The sequence below is a fragment of the Salvelinus fontinalis genome, chromosome 31 (assembly GCF_029448725.1).
Source record: "Salvelinus fontinalis isolate EN_2023a chromosome 31, ASM2944872v1, whole genome shotgun sequence".
In the NCBI taxonomy this organism is placed as follows: Eukaryota; Metazoa; Chordata; class Actinopteri; order Salmoniformes; family Salmonidae; genus Salvelinus; species Salvelinus fontinalis.
Window position 1 is genome coordinate 22,956,273 of NC_074695.1, and position 23,946 is coordinate 22,980,218.

At 42.6% G+C, this 23,946-nt stretch overlaps 1 protein-coding gene across 3 annotated transcripts; it reads left to right on the forward strand.

Annotated features, from left to right (window-relative positions):
• The first annotated feature begins 13 nt into the window (after nt 1–13).
• si:ch211-167b20.8 (uncharacterized) lies at nt 14–21,714 on the forward strand. Of its 3 annotated transcripts, none has more exons than XM_055891807.1 (4): nt 14–102; nt 8,586–8,632; nt 8,883–8,968; nt 19,028–21,714. In XM_055891807.1, the coding sequence occupies exons 2-4, from the start codon at nt 8,587–8,589 to the stop codon at nt 20,867–20,869; spliced, it is 1,974 nt and encodes a 657-aa protein (XP_055747782.1). In that variant the 5' UTR covers nt 14–102; nt 8,586; the 3' UTR covers nt 20,870–21,714. The 3 variants fall into 3 exon arrangements, with proteins under 3 accessions (XP_055747782.1, XP_055747781.1, XP_055747780.1); XM_055891806.1 differs by lacking the exon at nt 14–102 and adding an exon at nt 657–742; XM_055891805.1 differs by lacking the exon at nt 14–102 and adding an exon at nt 1,049–2,220.
• The last annotated feature ends 2,232 nt before the right edge of the window (nt 21,715–23,946 follow it).

Here is a 23,946-nt window from a genome sequence, read left to right on the forward strand (position 1 = left end):
GCAATCAACAACACTGGACAATTGAGAAGTGGAAAAACATTGCCTAGTCTGTCGAATCTCGGTTCCTGTTGTGTCATGCTGATGGCAGAGTCAGGATTTGGCGTAAGCAGCATGAGTCCATGGACCCCTCCTGCCTTGTACAGGCTGGTGGCGGAGGTGTACTGGTGAAGGGAATCTTAATTGGTCCTATATTGTCACAGCAAAATAATCCTGCTGCAAAAGGATTTGAACGTTTAATCCATAATGTTACTTGATCGGTGGTTAGGCTATTAGCTGGCCAAAAGTAGGCTACATGAAAAGTGCAATACTGTTATAACCATGTGTTAGCATGGGTTTTCAGTGAATTTATGTCAATCGCAAAGCTCATCTGCATTTCAAGAAAATTCTCAGCAACAAAAGAATGATCAAATTAAAATTCCTGTAGAATTATCAAATTAAAATTCACTAAATATTATATTGTAACCTATAGCCTACAGTAGGTTATGTGCTTATTGTCGTATGTTTAAATACAAAGATGTAATGGCAAATATGACGATTTGATGAAGCATCACATTCTGATAGGCATTCCAAGAGCCCTTTAAATACACTGTAGCCCATTGTGACACAATGTGACGTTACATAATAAAAAAGAACATGATGTGACATCATGGGAATATTCCATTCACAGAGAGTAAAGGACTGAAATATCACAATACAACAACAAAAAACATCCTGTGGTTCGATCAGAAGGGAAACCCTTCAGGTAATGTAAAGGAACTTAAAAACAAATCTAACATTGATGTACAATACTGTTGTAATTTGTTATGGCATATTACATAGCCCAATAATAAGAGCAATACAGAAGAAAACATAGGATTGACCATAATATCATTTTGCACTGTTTAGGCGTGGTTTATTTCCGTCTAATATTATTTATGAATATAAAAGCATGTTTCCAAACAGAGTGTAGTAGCCTAAAGTGTAATGTTGGAGGTGGGCGTGTACGGTCTCGGCAAACGGAAATAGAGGGTGGAGTCGCCAGTCCAGGGTTGTACCAAATTCAATAGCAAATTTGGAGAAGGCAATACACAGCTAAAATTAGACGGTTATTCCTCTGGGAATAAGACCTAACTAAAGTTCCAGCTAAGGTCTTCTAAACAAGGAGGACTACCCTGTACGAGCCACAAAAGTTGGTATTATAGAGACTAGCACATGCTCCTCAGTACTCCATTGCCGTCATGCTGTACAACACGTTCTGAAACTCAGGATAAGTGGCAGTTCTGTTCGTAACGCTGGGATAAAGCTGTACAAACCCATACCACTGGATTCTATTGGATTCTATCCTCTGACCAGTGCTGTTGACAGGCGACTCGAAGGGTGAATAGCCGAGAAAATGTCTTTTTTAACCATACCATCCCAGGAGGGTCTTTTCACCAAGGTGAAGAAAGAGGGGTCATCCGGAGAAGGACGGCGTTATGACGAAGGACAGTGTAATTCGGATGAAGAATACGAAGACAGCGAGGAGACAAACGTGCGTCTCATCCCCAGGTGCTCTCCTATCCCAAGGAAACGCGGACGGTCCATCTATGATGAGACCGCAGAGTATCTGAAAATCAAGGATGCAATTCCCAGCAGGAGAGTGTCGTTTGCCGATACAACAGGTAGAGACCTAACCGACGTTAGGGAATTCATCCAATTTGATTCGGATGATGAGGATGATGCCAGGTGGGAAGAAGAGGAGGCAAAATACCGACCAAAAATCCGTGAACCGACCTACCGCATAAACCCGGAGTGGACCATTCCCACTGCGGCTGCCCTGACGAAAGCAGTGCACATTAATAAAGTAGAGGTGGAGAGTGTGTCACCTATTGAAGACGAGCCCTTGGCATTTATCGTGTTTATTCGAGTGCTTAATATTTCATTTAACAAAACTGTGTGCATTCGATCAACTATGGACAGCTGGTGCACCTACTTTGATTGTCCAGCAGATTATGTCCAGGGCGACGGCGAGACTGATAAATTTTCCTTCAAGCTCTCCTTCTGCCCACCGTATCTTCACCATGGGGCTCGCATTGAGTTTGTTGTCCGTTACGAAACTCCAGATGGCGATTACTGGGCGAACAACTCGCACATGAATTACGCGGTAACTCTTCTCGTGTCCTACGAAGACGATGCAGCACAAGCTAGCCCTTTTGATATGCTAGACCTTACAAGTATCCTGAAAACTGAAAGCAGTTACAGGTAAATTCCCTTGATCATCATCCAAGCATCCTATCAATCTGTTGACGTCAAACAAAATAGTCCTAGGCCTACTTACTGTAGTCTATGTACAGTAGGCCTATAGCCTAAACCTAAGGAATGCAAACATGGAAAGGAATGGAAGATAATAGCAAGCCTATAATAAGATGATAATACAATCTGCTATTACACTTTCACATTAATCACATTTGATAATAGTTTTGAGGGACTACTGTGATGCTACTACAGTGATGAAAGTTGTCTAAAGGGTTGTGAGGAAGTCAGGGTGAAAGGTCTCAGGACCACTTCTTCCAGGAACACTTGTTCTAGTGCACTGTAAAAATAGAAAGACTCAAAACACCATGATTGTGTGATGAAACCATGAAAAGTAGTGCATCTGTCCTGAGAGCTGTTGTTTGGAGGGTCTTTGAATGTAAACCCACCAGCGTGTACGTAAAGAGATTCTCCAGTACTTTTGTATTCTTTTTAGCCAGTAGGTCTGAAAGTACTGCTCACGAGCCAAAAGTGGCCCCGAGAATTGCGTACTACGTCACATATGAACAGATATGTGCACCACGTCATTGCTCTCTCGCTCACTCTGCTGTGTATGCATCTTGCTAGGTGTCACTGAAATGGCGAGCGGCTGAAGCTCATTGGCTAGAACTTGAATTGCTAGGGGTCTGGCGCATGTGAGGAAAAATGGTGCAGAACAGCTTCCAGAAAAAACATAGCTTTCAAACTAATTGAGGTAAACAGTGATTCTGCTCAGATATTGTGCATGTATGAACTACACATTGACACATCCAGCCCAAAGCGGTAGGTTAAAATAATATTTATTTATCGCCAATGTTCCGGAGCATGTCTTTAATAATAATTCATTCAACTCATTTTAATGATTTCTTAATTTCATTTTACCAATTAAAATAAGTAAATCATCCAACTTAATATCTTTCTCAAAATGTAAGTAGATTTATTTATGAGGATAAACGAAGATAGAGAACATTTAGTGATTGAACTAATTAGACGTCTGGTTTTAATCTCCTTGCACTTCCTATCTTGCCAAATCTTGGATTGTGGGTAATATTTTTTTTGTTGAACTTTATGATTCTTTTACACAATGTTGTATGCACGTTTAAAGAAAGAAAAGTATACTTATATATTAGTATTAAGCAGCTTTTTGTGTCATGAGGTGTAATGGATCATGATTAACTGATAACAAAACCATCAGACAAAATGACGATCAATAATGACACATCCCATTCCCACATTTCCAACTTTTAATGGTCGAAGCAAATCCAGTATCCTGCAATCCTTGCTTTAAAACCTCCAGCTACTGCTGGTGGATTGAGCACTGTGCTCAGCAGTGCCTGCCAAAATGGGATAAACTGGCAAATGATCAGATAACATTCATCAGTTAAAATGCTCCTGAAGAAGGTATCTAATTCTGCACTAGACAGGATGTGAAACATCATAATATTGTTTTGAAGCTTTAGAGAGAGGAAATGGCACCAAAAGAGAAGGGCTCTAATTCTGCACTAAGCAGAACTTGAAATACCAACATAGTGTTTTCCACCTTTTCTGGTAGTGCTCCCTGTCCTGGCAAGGTGTTGCACAACACTTGATTAAGTGGAGTTACAACACAGCCCATGTCATGTTTCAAAACATCTCAGGATGATGTGTCTCAATACACCTGGAAAGGTAAAGGGATACTTCGGGATTTTGTCAATAAAACCCTTCATCTACAATACTACAGAGGTAGTTTTGTGAGCCAATGCTAACTAGCATTAGACATATTGACTGGAAGTCTATGTATGTACTAGTATGCTAGCAGTTACCATAGACTTCCAGTCATTGCGCTAATGCTAGTTTACAATTGCACTAACACTGCACGCAGAGACAAAAATGGTATCCACAAGCTCATCTGACTGTGGGGAAGTAGATAAAGGACTTCATTGCCAGAATCCTGAAGTATCCCTTTAAGGTTTGTTCTCCTTTGAGTGAGTGGCTGCTCAGTTGCCACTAGTTTTGGGGTTACAAAGCACTTAATTTTAACAGAGTGGTTGGTTGCAGACAGTGACTCACGTTGCCATATAATTGGCCTACCCAGGGGCCTCCCGGGTGGCGCAGTGGTCTAGGGCACTGCATCGCAGTGCTAACTGCGCCACCAGAGTCTCTGGGTTCGTGCCCAGGCTCTGTCGCAGCCGGCCGCGACCGGGAGGTCCGTGGGGCGACGCACAATTGGCATAGCGTCGTCCGGGGTAGGGAGGGTTTGGCCGGTAGGGATATCCTTGTCTCATCGCGCTCCAGCGACTCCTGTGGCGGGCCGGGCGCAGTGCGCGCCAACCAAGGCCGCCAGGTACACGGTGTTTCCTCCGACACATTGGTGTGGCTGGCTTCGGGTTGGAGGCGCGCTGTGTTAAGAAGCAGTACGGCTGGTTGGGTTGTGCTTCGGAGGACGCATGGCTTTCGACCTTCGTCTCTCCCGAGCCCGTACGGGAGTTGTAGCGATGAGACAAGGTAGTAATTACTAGCGATTGGATACCACGAAAATTGGGGAGAAAATGGGATAAAAAAATAAATAAAATAAAAATAATAATAATAATTGGCCTACCCAACCAGTGCAGTTACGCAAAATCAGATTTGGTTTGCATCAGTGGTTTATGTGGGACAATCTCATAATATTTCAACCAGGTTATATTTTGTGATCCAGTCTCCAGTACATTGAAGGGGTGCGGAGATGGCAGACACATGCACACACACCCTCTCAGAATGCCAGCAATCCAGGGGTGTATGAGCTGTGAGGGGGATCGAAATAGCTTGTACAAGGCAGGTGTCACTTTCAGCCCCGCCGTTCTCTGACACTTACCCCTGACCTTTCAATGGAAAACCACAGTTGACATCAGCCCAATCCGGTTTCAATGGAATAGGTCATCTCTGAGGCTCCACCTGACTCCTCCCCTTATTGCTCCTTTTGGCCTTATTCCTCCAAAGCAATCTGATCGTCTGCAGGGCTCTCCTTTTCATTGACAGGATCATTTCATTTTCAGTGTAGGCTGATAGATAGGCTAGATGGATAGATAGGAAGTGTCCTTCTCTCATAAATGACCAATTGTCTAATTCACACCTCTATTCTTAAAATTATGGTTGTCGCACTTGTATTTGGCAGTCAATTGTGCATCACAGTGTATGCATCAACTGCCACCATGTGATCAATGGAAAACATCACCCCATCATTAAACCCCAAGGCATAATATAAAAACAGTGTATCTAGATTTCTGTAGTTTTCCACTGCCTCTCAACACTTGGCATCTGTCTGCAATGGCGGTTCGCCATTGAGAAGGATGGGAACATAGGCTACTGAGTTATTGTTTGGCATCTCACACTCACAAGCATGGAACACATGATGAAACTTGTGATCCTGCGTGTGAGTAGTCAGGAGGTTTGGGAGTCACCTCCCCCTGAAAACCCTTAAAAAGACTGTGGATTCCTGAGATATAGGATATAGATGGATCCAGTCACGTGGGTCTTCATTACTACTGTATGCAGCCTTGAGAGGAGAAAAGGTGGGACAAAGAAGTGGGGCAGTGAAAAAGGGTGGTTGGTGGGGGGCATGGAAAAGCCCACCTATTAATAAATGGGTTCTGTAGTTAACTAAACTGAAACCTTTTGAGTGAAATCTGCCATCCTATTTGGTTAGGGAAGTAAGTAAGTAGCCTTGTCTGAGCAACGGCTATAGGGCAGGATTCTATCTCCTATTTCTGTAGCTTTAGGCAGCTTGATATACAAGTACACCCCCTGGACAGGACGCTAGTCATAAAGAGAATCTCCAAAATAGCTTTCTTTATCAAGGTCATTAGGCCACAACATCAGTTACCAATACACTTGTAGCTGTTATTTTCCACTGCCTCTGCCAGTTGTTTTGTCACAATTTGTTATATGCAAAATCTTATTTCACTACCCCCTGACCCTGGAGACCCTTGCTAATATAAGGTTTTCTGCCAATGTCTCTAAATTGATTTTGACTAAATGGGATGAAGCTAATTTCAGAAGTGACTTTTCGGGGGCCTCCCGAGTAGCGCAGTGGTCTAAGGCACTCCATCGCAGTGCTAGCTGTGCCACTAGAGATTCTGGGTAAGAGTCCAGGCTCTGTCGCAGCCGGCCGCGACCAGGAAACCCATGGGATGGCGCACAATTGGCCCAATGTCGTCCGGTTTAAGGGTAGGGTTTGTCCGGCAGGGATGTCCTTGTCCCATCGCGCACTAGCGACTCCTGTGGCAGGCCGGGCGCAGTGCACGCTAACACGGTCGCAAGGTGCACAGTGTTTCCTCCGACACATTGGTGCGGCTGGCTTCCAGGTTAAGTGGGCATTGTGTCAAGAAGCTGTGTGGCTTGGTTGGGTTGTGTTTAGGAGGATGCACGGCTCTCGACCTTCGCCTCTCCCGAGTCCGTACGGCAGTTGCAGCGATGAGACGAGATTGTAACTACCAATTGGATACCACGAAATTGGGGAGAAAAAGGGGTAAAAAAAAGTGACGTTTCGTAGCAGGTTAGCAGAACTTACGCAGCAGGTTTGGATAATTAGGTTAAGATTAAGAAAATAGTTAGTTAGGGTTAACTAAAATGTGAAAATTCTCCCAGATGCGACTCGAACAAGCAACTTTTGACGTCACTTTGACATTAACTGCATCCCTTCTAGCCGCGATCCTCTAACTCATGTCAAACTCATTCCACGGAGGGCCAAGTGTCTGTGCGTTTTCACTTCATCTTTGTACTTGATTGAACAATTAAAGTCCCTAATTAGTAAGGAACTCCCCTCACCTGGTTGTCTAGGTCTTAATTAACACCCCTGCTCAAACTCTTCAGAGTTTGACAAGTGAATGGTAGGTAAAGGGAAAACGCGAAGATCAGGAGGAAGGCGTATCCACTCGCATTTCCAAGAGTGATCATGAGGTATATGTCTTGTGCTATAGTATAAGATTATCTTGGCTTCCATCTTGTACGCTATTACTCAACAAGTAGTGACCAACACTCCACTCCACTAATGTGTGAGATGTGAGAGTAAGGCTCTGTGAGAGTCATGCTTTCTGTAGGCCTACAGTGCATTCGGAAAATATTAAGACATTCTTCCACATTTTGTTACGTTTCAGCCTTATTCTTAAATTGATTAAATCGTTTTTTCCCTCATCAATCTACATACAATACCCCATGATGACAAAGCAAAAACATTTTTTTATAAATTTTTACAAATTTTAGCAAATTTCACATTTACGTAAGTATTCAGACCCTTTACTCAGTACTTTGTTGAAGCACCATTGGCAGTGATTACAGCCTCGAATCTTCTTGGGTATGACGCTACAAGCTTGGCACACCTGTATTGTGGGAGTTTCTCCCATTCTTCTCTGCAGATCCTCTCAAGCTCTGTCAGGTTGGATGGGGAGCGTTGCTGTACAGCTATTTTCAGGTCTCTCCAGAGATGTTCGATCGGGTTCAAGTTCAGGCTCTGGCTGGGCCACTCAAGGACATTCATATGACATTCACATTCACTCAAGGACATTCTGGCTGTCATATGCCTTTTACTTAGGAGTGACTTCCGTCTGGCCACGCTACTGTAAAGTTCTGATTGTTGGGAGTGATGCAGAGATGGTTGTCCTTCTGGAATGTTCTCCCATCTCCACAGAGGAACTCTGTCAGAATGACCAACGGGTTCTTGGTCACCTCCCTGACCAAGGCCCTTCTTCTAAACTTCTTCCATTTAAGAATTATGAAGGCCACTGTGTTCTTGGGGACCTTCAATGCTGCAGACATTTTTTGGTAGCCTCCCCAGATCTGTGACTTGATACAATCCTGTCTCGGAGCTCTACGGACAATTCCGACCTCATGGCTTGGTTTTTGCTCTGACGTGCACTGTCAACTGTGGGACCTTATATAGACAGGTGTGTGCCTTACCAAATAATGTCCAATCAATTGAATCTACTACAGGTGGACTCCAATCAGGTTATAGAAACATCTCAAGGATGATCAATGGAAACAGGGTGCACCTGAGGGTCTGAATACTTATCTAAATAAGGTATTCTGATTTTTATTGATGACACATTTGCAAAAAGTTCTAAAATACAGTTTTAACTTTGTCATTATGGGGCATTGTGTGTAGATTGATGAGGAAAAATATGTCTGTAACTTATCAAAATGTTGATTAAGGGAAGGGGTCTGAACACTTTCCGAATGCACTGTATGTTCTGTGTTCTTAAAAAGAGTAACATAAGATCATGCTGATCAAATGTATATTTACATTTATCTTTACAATAGGATCATGAGTATCTTCATTGCAGTGCCATTGGTTAACAGTCATGCTATGTCTTTGTTTTCAGTATGGAGGATTCTGACTACTTTGCACAGTTCCCAGAGAAGGGTGAAGGTAAAGCAGGACTGCTGCATATGAGTATCACACAGAGTTATTACAAAGTTGTAAAAGGATGAAACAAAAGAGAGAGAGTAAGGAGACATTTTTCTATCCTTATTTTGACTCTCGCTATATTCACTGTTTCAATCATACTGTTACCTCTCAGGCCAGTCCAATACATACAATGTACGTACAGAGTTTTACATGAAAGTGTACATTTAGAATAATGGGTAGTGTGATTAACTGTTGACCTTTGTTTTTGAAGATGAACCGGTGACTAAGCCAGTGCCAGACATGTTGATGCCCAGTCCTCAGTGTCCAGTCATTCTTCAACCAGAGCTTGACTTAGAGGTAACGGTGGAATAACTCATCAGTATTTCTTACCAGTTATCTTTGAACTTGTATTCATATATTTATACTACTTTCTCTATGTTGTACATTTCATCTTGGTACATTTAGGGATGACCCACTCTTGGGTTGTAAAAGTATAGAGAAGCACTTTGTGTACAGTTAAAGAAATTCAGTTTTCTTGAACTGTTCAGTCAATTCAGCACCTGGAAAAGTTCCATTGGATATGCACATCTTAGGCCTCATACGTGTTTGGAACAGTTGGTCATCGTCAGGATGAGGATTTAGTGGGGCACACACCATCAGAGGCATTGTTGTGATAACATGTTAGTACAATGTTGATACTAGTATAATGTCAGGGTTACCGTACAGTTACAGCAACTTAATATGAAGTATAAACCGGTAGATACAGTATAACAGAACTGCAGAAATTATTTGTAAGAATGGTCATAAATATGTGCATGCCTATTTCATCAGCTAATTGAATAGAATGGCAATATGGATATGAATGAATGTGGCACATAGCTAGCACAGCCATAGATGTATGAATCTGTAGTTAATGCCTTCCCCTCAGGAGATCGGCTGAAATCATAAACTTCACTGTAATTTCTATGCATTCTATCTCATTATTGAATCCCAGAGTGTGTTGGTTCGTGTTACAGTTGAAAGTTTCAGCTTAAATAACTAGACCTATGTTATTTTATTCAATTATGACTGAATCCTAACTTGAGAGCTGTACTTCCAGCTAAAACTTTCACATAAATCTCCCATTGACATCAATGCATGATTTTCAGCGAAACTGCAAATTTTTCGTTCATTAGGGCATAAAATAATTATATTAGAATTGTTCTTAATTTTGCATGCAACAACAAGTAGTGGCAAATATGTTCTGTTCCTAAATATGGGTGAATTGACTAATAAAGTGCAATAAATTTCAAACTAATATTTTTTTCTCCAATGACAATTCATTTCACAGCTCATTGAAGCTTCAGCCACAATTTAGGTAACGTGCACGCTGATGGCCACAAACTGCATGAGCTGTTTTTACTACTTGTATCATTTGTCTTTCAGTTCTTATTAGGGTTGAATAGTGGTAACCTGGTTACCAAGATTTACCGGAATTTACCACTCAAAACCACTCCCTTTTCCCAGGATAAATAACTGTGAGAAACCGATAAATTATAATCAAATCAAATTGTATTTGTCACATGCGCCGAATACAACAGGTGTAGATCTTACACTGAAATGCTTACTTACAAGCCCTTAACCAACAATGCAGTCTGGGTAGCCATTAGATTAGCTGTTCAGGAGTCTTATGGCTTGGGGGTAGAAGCTATTTAGGAGCCTCTTGGACCTAGACGTGGCGCTCCGGTAGTGCTTGCCGTGCTGTAGCAGAGAGACCAGTTTATAACTAGGGTGGCTGGAGTCTCTGACAATTTTTAGGGCCTTCCTCTGACACAGCCTGGTATAGAGGTCCTGGATGGCAGGAAGCTTGGCCCCGGTGATGTACTGGGCCGTACGCACTACCCTCTGTAGTGCCTTGCGGTCGGAGGCCGAGCAGTTGCCATACCAGGCAGTGATGCAACCCATCCGGATGCTCTCGATGGTGCAGCTGTAAAACCTTTTGAGGATCTGAGGACCCATGCCAAATCTTTTCAGTCTCCTGTGTGAGAATAGGTTTTGTCATGCCCTCTTCACGACTGTCTTGGTGTGCTTGGACCATGTTAGTTTGTTGGTGATGTAGACGCCAAGGAACTTGAAGCTCTCAACCTGTTCCACTACAGCCCCATCGATGTGAATGGGGGCGTGCTCAGTCCTCCTTTTCCAGTAGTCCACAATCATCTCTTTTGTCTTGATCACGTTGAGGGAGAGGTTGTTGTCCTTGCAACACACGGTCAGGTCTCTCACCTCCTCCCTATTGTTGTCAGTGATCAGGCCTACCATTGTTGTGTCATCAGCAAACTTAATGATGGTGTTGGAGTCGTGCCTGGCCGTGCAGTCATGAGTGAATAGAGAGTACAAGAGGGGACTGAGCACGCACCCCTGAGGGGGCCCCGTGTTGAGGATCAGCGTGGCAGATGTGTTGTTACCTACCCTTACCGCCCCCCTTACCACCTGGGGGCGGGCCCGTCAGGAAGTCCAGGATCCAGTTGCAGAGGGAGGTGTTTAGTCCTTAGCTTATTGATGAGCTTTGAGGGCACTATGGTGTTGAATGCTGAACTGTAGTCAATGAATAGCATTCTCACATAGGTGTTCCTTTTGTCCAGGTGGGAAAGGGCACTGTGGAGTGCAATAGAGGTTGCATCATCTGTGGATCTGTTGGTGCGGTATGCAAATTGGAGTGGGTCTAGGGTTTCTGGGACAATGGTGTTGATGTGAGCCATGACCAGCCTTTCAAAGCGTTTCATGGCTACAGATGTGCTACTGGTCGGTAGTCATTTAGGCAGGTTACCTTAGTGTTCTTGGGCACAGGGACTATGGTTGTCTGCTTGAAACATGTTGGTATTACAGAAAAATTATAAGAATGAATTTATAGCAACAGCATGGCGTGAAACTGTTAAACTGTTAAATTATATGCAATGCCTAAATCTGGCTACGGCCTCTGCATGATGAATCAACGCTTAGGGTCAGCTCATCATGGTAACTTTATTTATTGTGATAGGTAGGCCTACATTTCCTGCAGTATAGCCTATTTTACAGTAATATAAAGACAGAATGCGTGTCTAATTTACCCATCTCCATCTGGCATTGTTTTTTAATTGTAAAGATGATTATGTTTTTAATTGCAGCTCCAGAATTTAAAAGAGCCTTTCACTTGAATATTGTTGCTTTAAATCAGTGCACGAGGGAGCAGTCTCTCGCAGTCTTTCTCGCTCTCCATCAACTCCATTCATATTGCATCCAAATAGATAATTATGTTCTACATTGATATATACCCTATATATAGATGTCCTAGCCTACCTCTTTTAGGTAATACATTCAATGCAGTATTTGCATTATACACTGCTCAAAAAAATAAAGGGAACACTTAAACAACACAATGTAACTCCAAGTCAATCACACTTCTGTGAAATCAAACTGTCCACTTAGGAAGCAACACTGATTGACAATAAATTTCACATGCTGTTATGCAAATAACAATATTATAGACAAAAGGTGGAAATTATAGGCAATTAGCAAGACACCCCCAAAAAAGGAGTGATTCTGCAGGTGGTGACCACAGACCACTTCTCAGTTCCTATGCTTCCTGGCTGATGTTTTGGTCACTTTTGAATGCTGGCGGTGCTCTCACTCTAGTGGTAGCATGAGACGGAGTCTACAACCCACACAAGTGGCTCAGGTAGTGCAGTTCATCCAGGATGGCACATCAATGCGAGCTGTGGCAAAAAGGTTTGCTGTGTCTGTCAGCGTAGTGTCCAGAGCATGGAGGCGCTACCAGGAGACAGGCCAGTACATCAGGAGACGTGGAGGAGGCCGTAGGAGGGCAACAACCCAGCAGCAGGACCGCTACCTCCGCCTTTGTGCAAGGAGGTGCACTGCCAGAGCCCTGCAAAATGACCTCCAGCAGGCCACAAATGTACATGTGTCAGCATATGGTCTCACAAGGGGTCTGAGGATCTCATCTCGGTACCTAATGGCAGTCAGGCTACCTCTGGCGAGCACATGGAGGGCTGTGCGGCCCCACAAAGAAATGCCACCCCACACCATGACTGACCCATCGCCAAACCGGTCATGCTGGAGGATGTTGCAGGCAGCAGAACGTTCTCCACGGCGTCTCCAGACTCTGTCACGTCTGTCACATGTGTTCATGTGCTCAGTGTGAACCTGCTTTCATCTGTGAACAGCACAGGGCGCCAGTGGTGAATTTGCCAATCTTGGTGTTCTCTGGCAAATGCCAAACGTCCTGCACGGTGTTGGGCTGTAAGCACAACCCCCACCTGTGGACGTCGGGCCCTCATACCACCCTCATGGAGTCTGTTTCTGACCGTTTGAGCAGACACATGCACATTTGTGGCCTGCTGGAGGTCATTTTGCAGGGCGCTGGCAGTGCACCTCCTTGCACAAAGGCGGAGGTAGCGGTCCTGCTGCTGGGTTGTTGCCCTCCTACGGCCTCCTCCACGTCTCCTGATGTACTGGCCTGTCTCCTGGTAGCGCCTCCATTCTCTGGACACTACGCTGACAGACACAGCAAACCTTTTTGCCACAGCTCGCATTGATGTGCCATCCTGGATGAACTGCACTACCTGAGCCACTTGTGTGGGTTGTAGACTCCGTCTCATGCTACCACTAGAGTGAGAGCACCGCCAGCATTCAAAAGTGACCAAAACATCAGCCAGGAAGCATAGGAACTGAGAAGTGGTCTGTGGTCCCCACCTGCAGAATCACTCTTTTTTTGGGGGTGTCTTGCTAATTGCCTATAATTTCCACCTTTTGTCTATTCCATTTGCACAACAGCATGTGAAATGTATTGTCAATCAGTGTTGCTTCCTAAGTGGACAGTTTGATTTCACAGAAGTGTGATTGACTTGGAGTTACATTGTGTTGTTTAAGTGTTCCCTTTATTTTTTTGAGCAGTGTATTTAGCTAAATAATGATGGGTCATTCATGAGAAGCGTCTAACTTATAGCCTCTGTCTCTTGCGCAATATGCAAGCACCTGTGCCTCGCTGGCGTTTCCTTAAAAAAACGCTCCTTAGCTCTTGGAGTCCAATGCAGGAAAAGCTAGACTAGAATAGCTTGTTGGACATACAGTGGCACGAAACAGTATGTGAACCCTTTGGAATTATCTGAATTTCTGCATAAATTGGTCATAACATTAGATCGGATCTTCATCTAAGTCACAACAACAGACAAACACAGTCTGCTTAAACTAATAAGACACAAATTATTGTATTTTTCTTGTCTATATTGAATACATAGTTTAAACATTCACAGTGAAGTTGGAAAAAGTATGTAAACCCCTAGGCTAATGACTTCTCCATAAGCTAATTGGAGTCAGGAGTCAGCTAACCTGGAGTACAATCATTGAGACTAGATTGGAGATGTTGGTTAGAGGTGCCCTGCCCTATAAAAAACACTCACAAAATGTGAGTTTGCTATTCACAAGAAGCATTGCCTGATGTGAACCATGCCTCAACAAAAGAGATCTCAGAAGATCCCAGATTAAAAATTGTTGACTTGCATAAAGCTGTAAAGGGTTACCAAAGTATCTCTAAAAGTCTTGATGTTCATCAGTCCGCTGTAAGACAAATTGTCTATAAATGGAGAAAGTTCAGCACTGTTGCTACTCTCCCTAGGAGTGGCCGTCCTGCAAAGATGACTGCAAGAGCACAGCGCAGAATGCTCAATGAGGTTAAGAAGAATCCTAGTGTCAGCTAAAGACTTTAAGAAATCTCTGGAACATCCTAACATCTCTGTTGACGAGTCTACGATTCGTAAAACACTAAACAAGAATGGTGTTCATGGGAGGACACCACGGAAGAAGCCACTGCTGTCCAAAAAAAACGTTGCTGCACATCTGAAGTTCGCAAAAGAGCATCTGGATGTTCCACAGCGCTACTGGCAAAATATTCTGTGGACAGATGAAACTACAGCTGAGTTGTTTAGAAGGAACACACAACACTATGTGTGGAGAAAAAACGCACAGCACACCAACATCAAAATCTCATCCCAATTGTAAAGTATGGTGGAGGGAGCATCATGGTTTGGAGCTGCTTTGCTGCCGCAGGGCCTGGACAGCTTGCTATAATCGACGGAAAAATGAATTCCCAAGTTTATCAAGACATTTTGCAGGAGAATGCAAGGATTTCTGTCTGCTAATTGAAGCTCAACAGAAGTTGGGTGATGCAACAGGACAACAACCCAAAACACAGAAGTAAATCAACAACAGAATGACTTCAACAGAAGAAAATACGCCTTCTGGAGTGGCCCAGTCAGAGTCCTGAACTCAACCCGATTGAGATGCTGTGGCATGACCTCAAGAGAGCGGTTGACACCAGACATCCCAAGAATATTGCTGAACTGAAATAGTTTTGTAACTAGGAATGTTCCAAAATTCCTCCTGGCTGTTGTGCAGGTCTGATCTGCAACTACAGAAAACGTTTGGTTGAGGTTATTGTAGGGTCAACCAGTTATTAAAACCAAGGGTTCACATACTTTTCCCACCCTGCACTGTGAATGTTTTCACGGTGTGTTCAATAAAGACATGGAAACGTATAATTGTTTGTGTGTTATTAGTTTAAGCAGACTGTGTTTGTCTATTGTTGTGATTTAGATGAAGATGAAATTTATTGACCAATTTATGCAGAAGTCCAGGTAATTCCTCCTCTCATCCGAAGAGGAGGAGCATGGATTGAACCAAGGCGCAGCGTTTTGAAATGACATAATTTTAATTAAACAAGACGGGAAAACACGAAACGAAACCACTTGAAATAATTAACAAAACTAATGTAGACAAACCTGAACATACGAACTTACATAAAACACGAAGAACGCACAACAGGAAAAATGACTACATAAAACGAAGAACGCACGAAACAGTCCCGTATGGTGCAACAAACACTAACACAGGAGACAACCACCCACAACGAACACTGTGAAACAACCTACCTAAATATGACTCTCAATTAGAGGAAACGCCAAACACCTGCCTCTAATTGAGAGCCATACCAGGCAACCCTAAACCAACATAGAAACAGAAAACATAGAATGCCCACCCAAACTCACGTCCTGACCAACTAACACATACAACAAACTAACAGAAATAGGTCAGGAACGTGACACTGTTTCTTGCCACTACATTTTTTTTTGCATTTCTTATACCAATAGACTATTCCAAGAGGGACGCAAGCTCTTTTTTGCCGAACGTTAAATACAGCAGCCAATAGAACGGGTAGTTTGAAAGAAGAGCGAACGTGTGATGGCGGAAGGCTGTAGCAATTATTTATTCAGACCCATAACCATTCAATCTTCGTGAAGAGAAGTGAAAGCCTTCTGCATCTAATTCTAGTCCTATATTATTCAAGGATGTCATTAGAATGATGAAAATAAGGACAACGAAATGTATTAAATGTAACTGTTGAAAGTGAGGAAGGAATGAAGCAACAATAGAGAGAGAAAAAGGAGGTAGGCTAATAACATTAGGGGGAATGCTATGAAAGGTATATATAACTAATTATACAAATAAGCCCTATTATATTTTAAAATTAAAATTTAATTCTCTAGTCTATACTTCTAACTTTGTAGGCCAAATGTGCTCCCCCAGAATCACATGTTGTCTTCTGCTTTATCATGGTTTGAACGATGTTCGTAATTCCAGTCCATATAATACAGTATAATAGAGTACAGTAATGCAGTTCACACTCAAAAAGGACTAGCCTACTGGAGCTAGTTTAATTTATTTACCCAAGAGCGCATATAGCTAGCTACATCTATGGGCTTTTATGTTTTTCTGTCGCGCGTAATGTGCAGTAGCCAATATCATATATGTATTGGGTAATGGCACAATCATTTGGGATATTTTGGTCTCGGGCTCATTAAATGTCGTTAATGTCAGGCTCATTAAATGTATTTAATATATGGCTCATCAGGGTCAGGTAGCATTAGGTTTGAATTTTCAAAGCTGATGAAAGCTCTAATCAAATCCAGACATATTTACAGTTGAAGTCGGAAGTTGACATACACCTTAGCCAAATACATTTAAACTCAGTTTTTCACAATTCCTGACATTTAATCCTAGTAAAAATGCCCTATCTTAGGTCAGTTAGGATCACCACTTTATTTTAAGAATGTGAAATGTCAGAATAATAGTAGAGAAAGTTATTTATTTCAGCTTTTATTTCTTTCATCACATTCCCAGTGGGTCAGACGTTTACATACACTCAATTAGTATTTGGTAGCATTTCCTTTAAATTGTTTAACTTGGGTCAAACATTTTGGGTAGCCTTCCACAAGCTTCCCAAAAAAAGTTGGGTGAATTTTGGCCCATTCCTTCTGAACGAGCTGCTGTAACTGAGTCAGGTTTGTAGCCCTCCTTGCTCGCACATGCTTTTTCAGTTCTGCCCACAAATGTTCTATAGGTTTGAGGTCAGGGCTTTGTGATGGCCACTCCAATACCTTGACTTTGTTGTCCTTAAGCCATTTTGCCACAACTTTGGAAGTATGATTGGGGTCATTGTCCATTTGGAAGACCCATTTGCGACCAAGCTTTAACTTCCTGACTGATGTCTTGAGATGTTGCTTCAATATATCCACATCATTTTCCATCCCCATGAAGCCATATATTTGCACTTTTCGCACCAAAGTATGTTCATCTCTAGGTGACAGAACGCGTCTCCTTCCTGAGCGGTATGACGGCTGCATGGTCCCATGGTGTTTATACTTGTGTACTATTGTTTGTACAGATGAACGTTTTTATGAGGTCTTAGCTGATTTCTTTTGATTTTCCCATGATGTCAAACAAAGAGGCACTGAGTTTGAAGGTAGGCCTTGAAATACATCCACAGGTACACCTCCAATTGACTCAAATGATGTCAATTAGCCTATCAGAAGCTTCAAAAGCCATGACATAATTTTCTGGAATTTTCCAAGCTGTTTAAAGGCACAGTCAACTTAGTGTATGTAAACTTCTGAACATCTGGAATTGTGAAACATTGAATTATAAGTGAAATAATCTGTCTGTAAACAATTGTTGGAAAAATGACTTGTGTCATGCACAAAGTAGATGTCCTAACCGACTTGCCAAAACTATAGTTTGTTAACAAGAAATGTGTGGAGTGGTTGAAAAACGAGTCTTAATGACTCCAACGTAAGTGTATTTAAACTTCCGACTGCAACTATATATGCTTTATAATGCTTTTAATGACACTTCTGGATTTGGTGGGAAATATCAGGTTACCTGGAAGAAAAGTGATTTATTCTCGGGATGGAACATTTGTAAAATACCGGGAAATTTTTCAACCCTAGTTCTTATTCACCATGTGTGCATGATTTTGCATCAGAGTTTGAGTGTTTCATCATTAGCCACCTATTTCTCAATAACACAAATGGCTCAGTCATGACAGACGATCTTTCTGTAGCAGTAGCCATTCTATTGTAGTATAACAATAGCCTATCAGTGGAGGCTGCTGAGTGGATGACAGCTGATAATAATGGCTGGAATGGTATTGATGGAATGGTATCAAACACATTGTTTTAATGTGTTTGATATCATTCCATTCACTCCATTCCAGCCAAAAGACTCTGTTCCAATGTCTGTCCTCCCCTCAGCAGCTTCCAGCGTAGCCTACATACAATACATTTACTGATATTCTTCTAAAGAATATAAATCTAAGGGTATCATGCCTTAGTAATTTGTATTAACAAATGATCCATCGTCTTGGTATGGATGTTTCAACAAGTGTCATGTAAGTGTTTACTCAATCTAAAACATATGACGTCCATATGGTTTTATCTATACAGTCTGTATATGTGTGCGCGTGTTTCTTTAGAAGCCATATATGTAATGTTTCATCCTTATCATCCACTGTCCTCATAATGAACAATTGCCATATTTTAATGTCTTTAAGATCATTAGTAGTTTTGGGGGGGAGAGAGTTGCACAGTCTTCCATTGAGGGTAAGTGTAACTGTTAATTTGGTGCCATTTATTTTGGATGAACAGATAAACACAGATAATTATTTTGGTTGTTGATTGCTGTCAGTGTATTTTGTCTCCTACATAAATGCATGGGTCATGTAAACATACATTTGACCTTTTAAGATATGTCCTCCACAATGTTTTATAACATCAGCATGGATTCCAAACTTTCAGTATGCATTGAGTTGCTTTTCCTCTGTGGTGATATTAGTGTGCAACACAATTTGTAACTAGTCCCTGTGCCTCAAAGCTAGCCTGGTACCAGATCTACAGTATTTGTGCTGTATAGCTAACTCATAGATTCTTTGTCATGTCAAACAACAACCTTAGTAGTTGGCTGTACAGAACAAACAGATCTGGAACCATTCTACCCAAAAGCTCCCATGGTGGTCACTGTTATTTCTTTATTTTTGTGTTATTCCTACAGACTGCCGATGACATACCCAGTTCTCCTCTCCCAGCCAACCTAGACCTTCCATTAGCAGATGGAACACTGTCCAGTGCCACTGTATCCCTGGGTAAACAATCACCTCATGTGTTTTCCACATCCACAACACAAGCTAATGAAGTACTATCCAAACCTGTAGCATCTGAAGCCAACCAACTGACAACTGAATCAGAGCCTTCACAGGAACTGGACTGTGAATTACTAAAACTGGATTGTGAAATAGCCAAACTGGACTCTGAATTAGAAGAACATGTTCCACCACCACTCCACATCAGCATTGCTGAAGCATCAAATGGCAAGAAGGAGGAAAAGGGAGGAACCTTCCAGGTGGAGCCCAAAGATAGTAGTCACCCCACACCTATGCATGTTCCTTCACCTCTCCCCAGCAATATGGATGAAGTCTTAGATGGTGAGAAAGAGAAGGAGGAGGATAGTAGTCCCTCTACACACCTGCACATTCTAACACCACCTAATGTCAGCATTGCTGAAGCATCAGTTGACAAGAATGATGAAAAGGGAGGAGGAACATCCCAGGAAAAGCCCAAAGATAGTAGTTCTTCCACACCTCTGAGCTCATCTCCAACAACTCTCCACAGCAGCATGGCTGAAGCCTCAGATGTTGATGAGGAGGAAAGGGAGGAGGATGAGGGAGGAGCCTTCACTCTGAAACACACAGAACCACACTCCGAACTTGACCCACCTCACACGGAGATCCAAGCCAACATGCCTTCTTCACTGGAAGATGTTTTATATCAGAGTGTGCTTTCTGCAACACCAAATGTAGTGGTGGGGAAGTTGGTGGAGGAGGAGGATGTTGAGGAGGTGGAGAACGAGGTGCCGGAGCAGGGGTCAAAGGTGGAGGAGGATCCAAGGCAGGAAGCAGAGAAAGATGCAGAGGAGGAAAACGAGAAGTCCTTCAGAATTCAGGAGCCAAGCACCAGCTCCTCAAGTCGCCTAGAACATCCCTCAGATTCCACCCACTGTAAGCTCAGCAGAGCTGAGGAGGGTAGCAAATCCCAGATAAAGGTCTCCTCTGAGGCCTCCCCATCTCTCCCTGAAGAGTCTGATGATAAGCAGCTGACATCAATGGATGACCGCATGGCCAGAGAAGATGGAGTCCTGATGCTAGAGGCTGTTGGGCCCAAGCTAGAGAGCTTCCAGGCAGGTGGCGAAGTAGGTGTAGTTGTAGATGTAGTAGCCACCTGTCCGTGGCACCCTCCCATGGTGACCGTGACACACCTTGGGCCCACAGGAGAGGACAGAATGACCCTGAGTCTGGCCAGCCACACTGCTGAGCCGCCCAATGACGCCTCACAGACGTCCCCCCCTGTGTCTCACCAGCGCTTCAAGCGAGGGGTGGCAGCCGGCCTGAGCGAGCTGGCAGCTGTGCTCTCTGAGGACTCAGGCAGCTCTAAGCAGCAGGATGACATCACTGCTAGGGAACACACCTCTCCTGGGTTGGAGAGCCAGACACCTCTGGGAGTTCAGCGCAAAACCGTATATTTTGCAGTCACAGAGAACATCTCAGAGTCATCCATGACCATGACCCAAGATGGTACTAGCAGTTCAAATGAGGAAGATGCTACTACGGCTGACGAAGAGGAGGAGACTTTCCAGGTTTCCTCAGAAACAGGTCTACCAAGCAGATCATCAGAGGCTCATATCACCAAGCCCCTAAGCCCCCAGGCTGAACCGACCCTGGACAGGACACTGATCCCATCCATCGTGTTCCTGAGTGTGGCCATTGGTCTCGTCGTCGGGCTTCATGAACCCAGCACCTTCCTCTTCATGGGACTATTCCTTGTCTCCCTCTGTTTCTGAGGTGTTTTAAGGGGTTCCTCCTTTTAAAACGTGTGAAGTGACTTAACCCCATTTTAAGTGCCTTTTCATGTTACCAAACAATCTTGTATTATGAGCACAATTGGTTCTCGGTGTTTTATTTTAAATGTGTGCCTGTGGAAGTGTGTATATTTTTGTTTGTTTTCATAAGAGAAGGGATCTTGTTCGTTAAAAGTAGCGAGAAGTTAATTGGATTTCCAGTGTTCCATGCCAAGAGTTAAATAGTCAAAAAACTGTTTGAGTTTGTTAAAACATAACCATGCAATACTAAGGCCTAATTATGTTCTTAAAGGGTTTGCGTATGATTTTGTGTATAAAACATGGAAATCCAAAGAATTGTTGAGAAGTGTGACTGTCGGCTGTTTGGAATCAGAATGTATGTATGTTCTAGATTGGGCTGGGAGACTGAAACTGGTGAAGATTGTAGATAGTAAGGTAAACACAGGTTCCTTGGGTAAGGACAGTAGCTACAAGATAAAGTATGTTCATATGACTGCCTAATGCAAAATGTTGTCATTTGTGCTCTGAGAATTGCCAGTCCTCACATTTTAGAATAGTGGTGTGCTGTGGTAATCCTTTTACAGTGGTCTACTGTTGCTGCTATCAGATGGTAGTTCATGCAAGTTAAAGCCTACACAGTTTCACAATTTATCTAGCTACAAATCTAGATAGACAGAAATTAGACTGACTGAGTTTTAACAACTGTTCACTGTGATGATACCTGAAAGGATGTTTGAAGTGATTTATGTGTTTGCAGTGTGTATGTCTGTGTATGGTGTGTTATGGTTCCCATAAAATCAGATGAATAAACTATGTGCTGGTCTTTATTTCTATCTTTCTTTCTTTCTTTCTTTCTTTCGCTCTTTTCTAATTAATATGATTCTAAATACTGACACACAAAATCACACCTGTACTCATTTTGAGGTAAGCCATTTTCATCCACAGTCACAAGACAAATTACTAACTGATAAAAATCTACCACGCATAAAGTTATGTGACAAATGTTAAAGACACTTTTTGATATAGTATAAGACTATAGTTTAACAAACTTATGTTTTATCAGCCTCTAGCTCAGGGATCATGATCTAGATTCAGCCGTGGGCTGATTTTTCTTGAACGGATGGTCAAGTGGCCGAAACATAATTACAAATCATTTGTAGACTGCAAATTGACCGCAATTGAAGCCCAAATAGATATAAAATTGGACTAATTCATAATCATTTCAAACCTTGCTTACATTTGTATATGATCACATGCATGGGAATACTTGGGAATAGATTTCCTAAATTAAAATCACTTGGATTTCCTGGTGTTTTTACAGTGTTTTGTGTCCAACAGTGAAAATTCACAAGAAAAAATATTAATATAATGTTTTGCTCAGAATAATTGGGGAACAAGATAAAATCACCAGCGGGCAAAATTCAGTTGGGGTACCCTGCTCTAGCTGATTGGCCAGCTAAAACAGAGGGTGATCACAAAGTGTCTCAGGCCTGGATCAAATGGAAATATCCCTAGGCAACATGAGCTGCTGATATTACTGAAAAGGTCATGCATTGCAGTGAAGTCACGGTGTCATGCTACAGAGGCCAGAGACGCCATTATAAACTGAGATCAGTCTTTAAAGGTCGATAATTTGCCAGGGTAGCCCCCCAGCAAATGTTGTTGTTGTCTACACAGACAAAAGTGATGGCAGTCTTGTCCATTTTTGGCTTGTTAACATACAGTATTTTTGTATAGCTATAAAATATCTAACCTTTAAGATATTTTAATTGTAATAAAGAAACTCTTATAGAGGTGTTTTATAATCACTGTTGGGCCTTGTAACAGTTTCTATGACACATAGGTTGTTTAGTATTGATTATGGTCACAATGTATTTCCACTCCAAAGTCCTGATGTTTGATCTTTCACACATACAGTGCCTTCGAAAAGTATTCAGACCCCTTGACTATTTCCACATTTATGTTACATTAAAGCCTTATTCTAAAATGTATTAAATATTTTTCCCCCCTCATCAATCTACACACAATACCCCATAATGACAAAGAAAAAACTGTTTTTTAGACATGTTTGCACATTTATAAAATATAAAAAACTGAAATATTATATTTACATAAGTATTCAGACCCTTTACTCAGTACTTTGTTATAGCACCTTTGGCAGCGAATACAGCCAGGGAGTCTTCTTAGGTATGATGCCACAAGCTTGGCACACCTGTATTTGGGGAGTTTCTCCCATTCTTCTCTGCAGATCCTCTCAAGCTCTGTTAGGTTGGATGGGGAGTGTTGCTGCACAGCTATTTTCAGATCTCTCCAGAGATGTTCGATCGGGTTCAAGTCTGGGCTCTGGCTGGGCTACTCAAAGACATTCAGAGACTTATACTGAAGCCCCTCCTACACTGTCTTGGCTGTGTGCTTAGGGTTGTTGTCCTGTTGGAAGATGAACCTTCGGCCCAGTCTGAGGTCCTGAGCGCTCTGGAGTAGGTTTTCATCAAGAATCTCTCTGTACTTTGCTCCATTCATCTTTTTCTCGATCCTGACCAGTCTCCCAGTCCCTGCTGCTGAAAAACATCCCCACAGCATGATGCTGCCACCCATGCTTCACCGTAGGGATGGTGCCAGGTTTCCTCCAGACGTGACGCTTGGCATTCAGGCCAAAGAGTTCAATCTTGGTTTCATCAGACCAGATAATCTTGTTTCTCATAGTCTGAGAGTCTTTAGATGCCTTTTGGCAAACTCCAAAAAGTGTCTTCCATCTGGCCACTCTACCATAAACGCCTAATTGGTGGTGCTGCAGAGATGGTTGTCCTTCTGGAAGGTTCTCCCATCTCCACAGAGGAACTCTAGAGCTCTGTCAGAGTGACCATCGGGTTCTTGGTCCCCTCCCTGACCAAGGCCTTTCTCCCCCGATTTCTCAGTTTGACGGGCTGCAGAAATGTTTTGGTAGCCTTCCCCAGATCTGTGCCTCAACACAATCCTGTCTCTGAGCTCTACAGACAATTCCTTTGACCTCATGACTTGGTTTTTGCTCTAACATGCACTGTCACTGTGGGACCTTATAT

Excerpts from the sequence above, each read along its gene's own strand:
- si:ch211-167b20.8 (XM_055891805.1), top strand. The coding sequence starts at position 1,373 with ATGTCTTTTTTAACCATACCATCCCAGGAGGGTCTTTTCACCAAGGTG. Across the intron at positions 2,221-8,585 it reads AAAACTGAAAGCAGTTACAG|TATGGAGGATTCTGACTACT; the intron begins GTAAATTCCCTT and ends CTTTGTTTTCAG. Across the intron at positions 8,969-19,027 it reads AACCAGAGCTTGACTTAGAG|ACTGCCGATGACATACCCAG; the intron begins GTAACGGTGGAA and ends TTATTCCTACAG.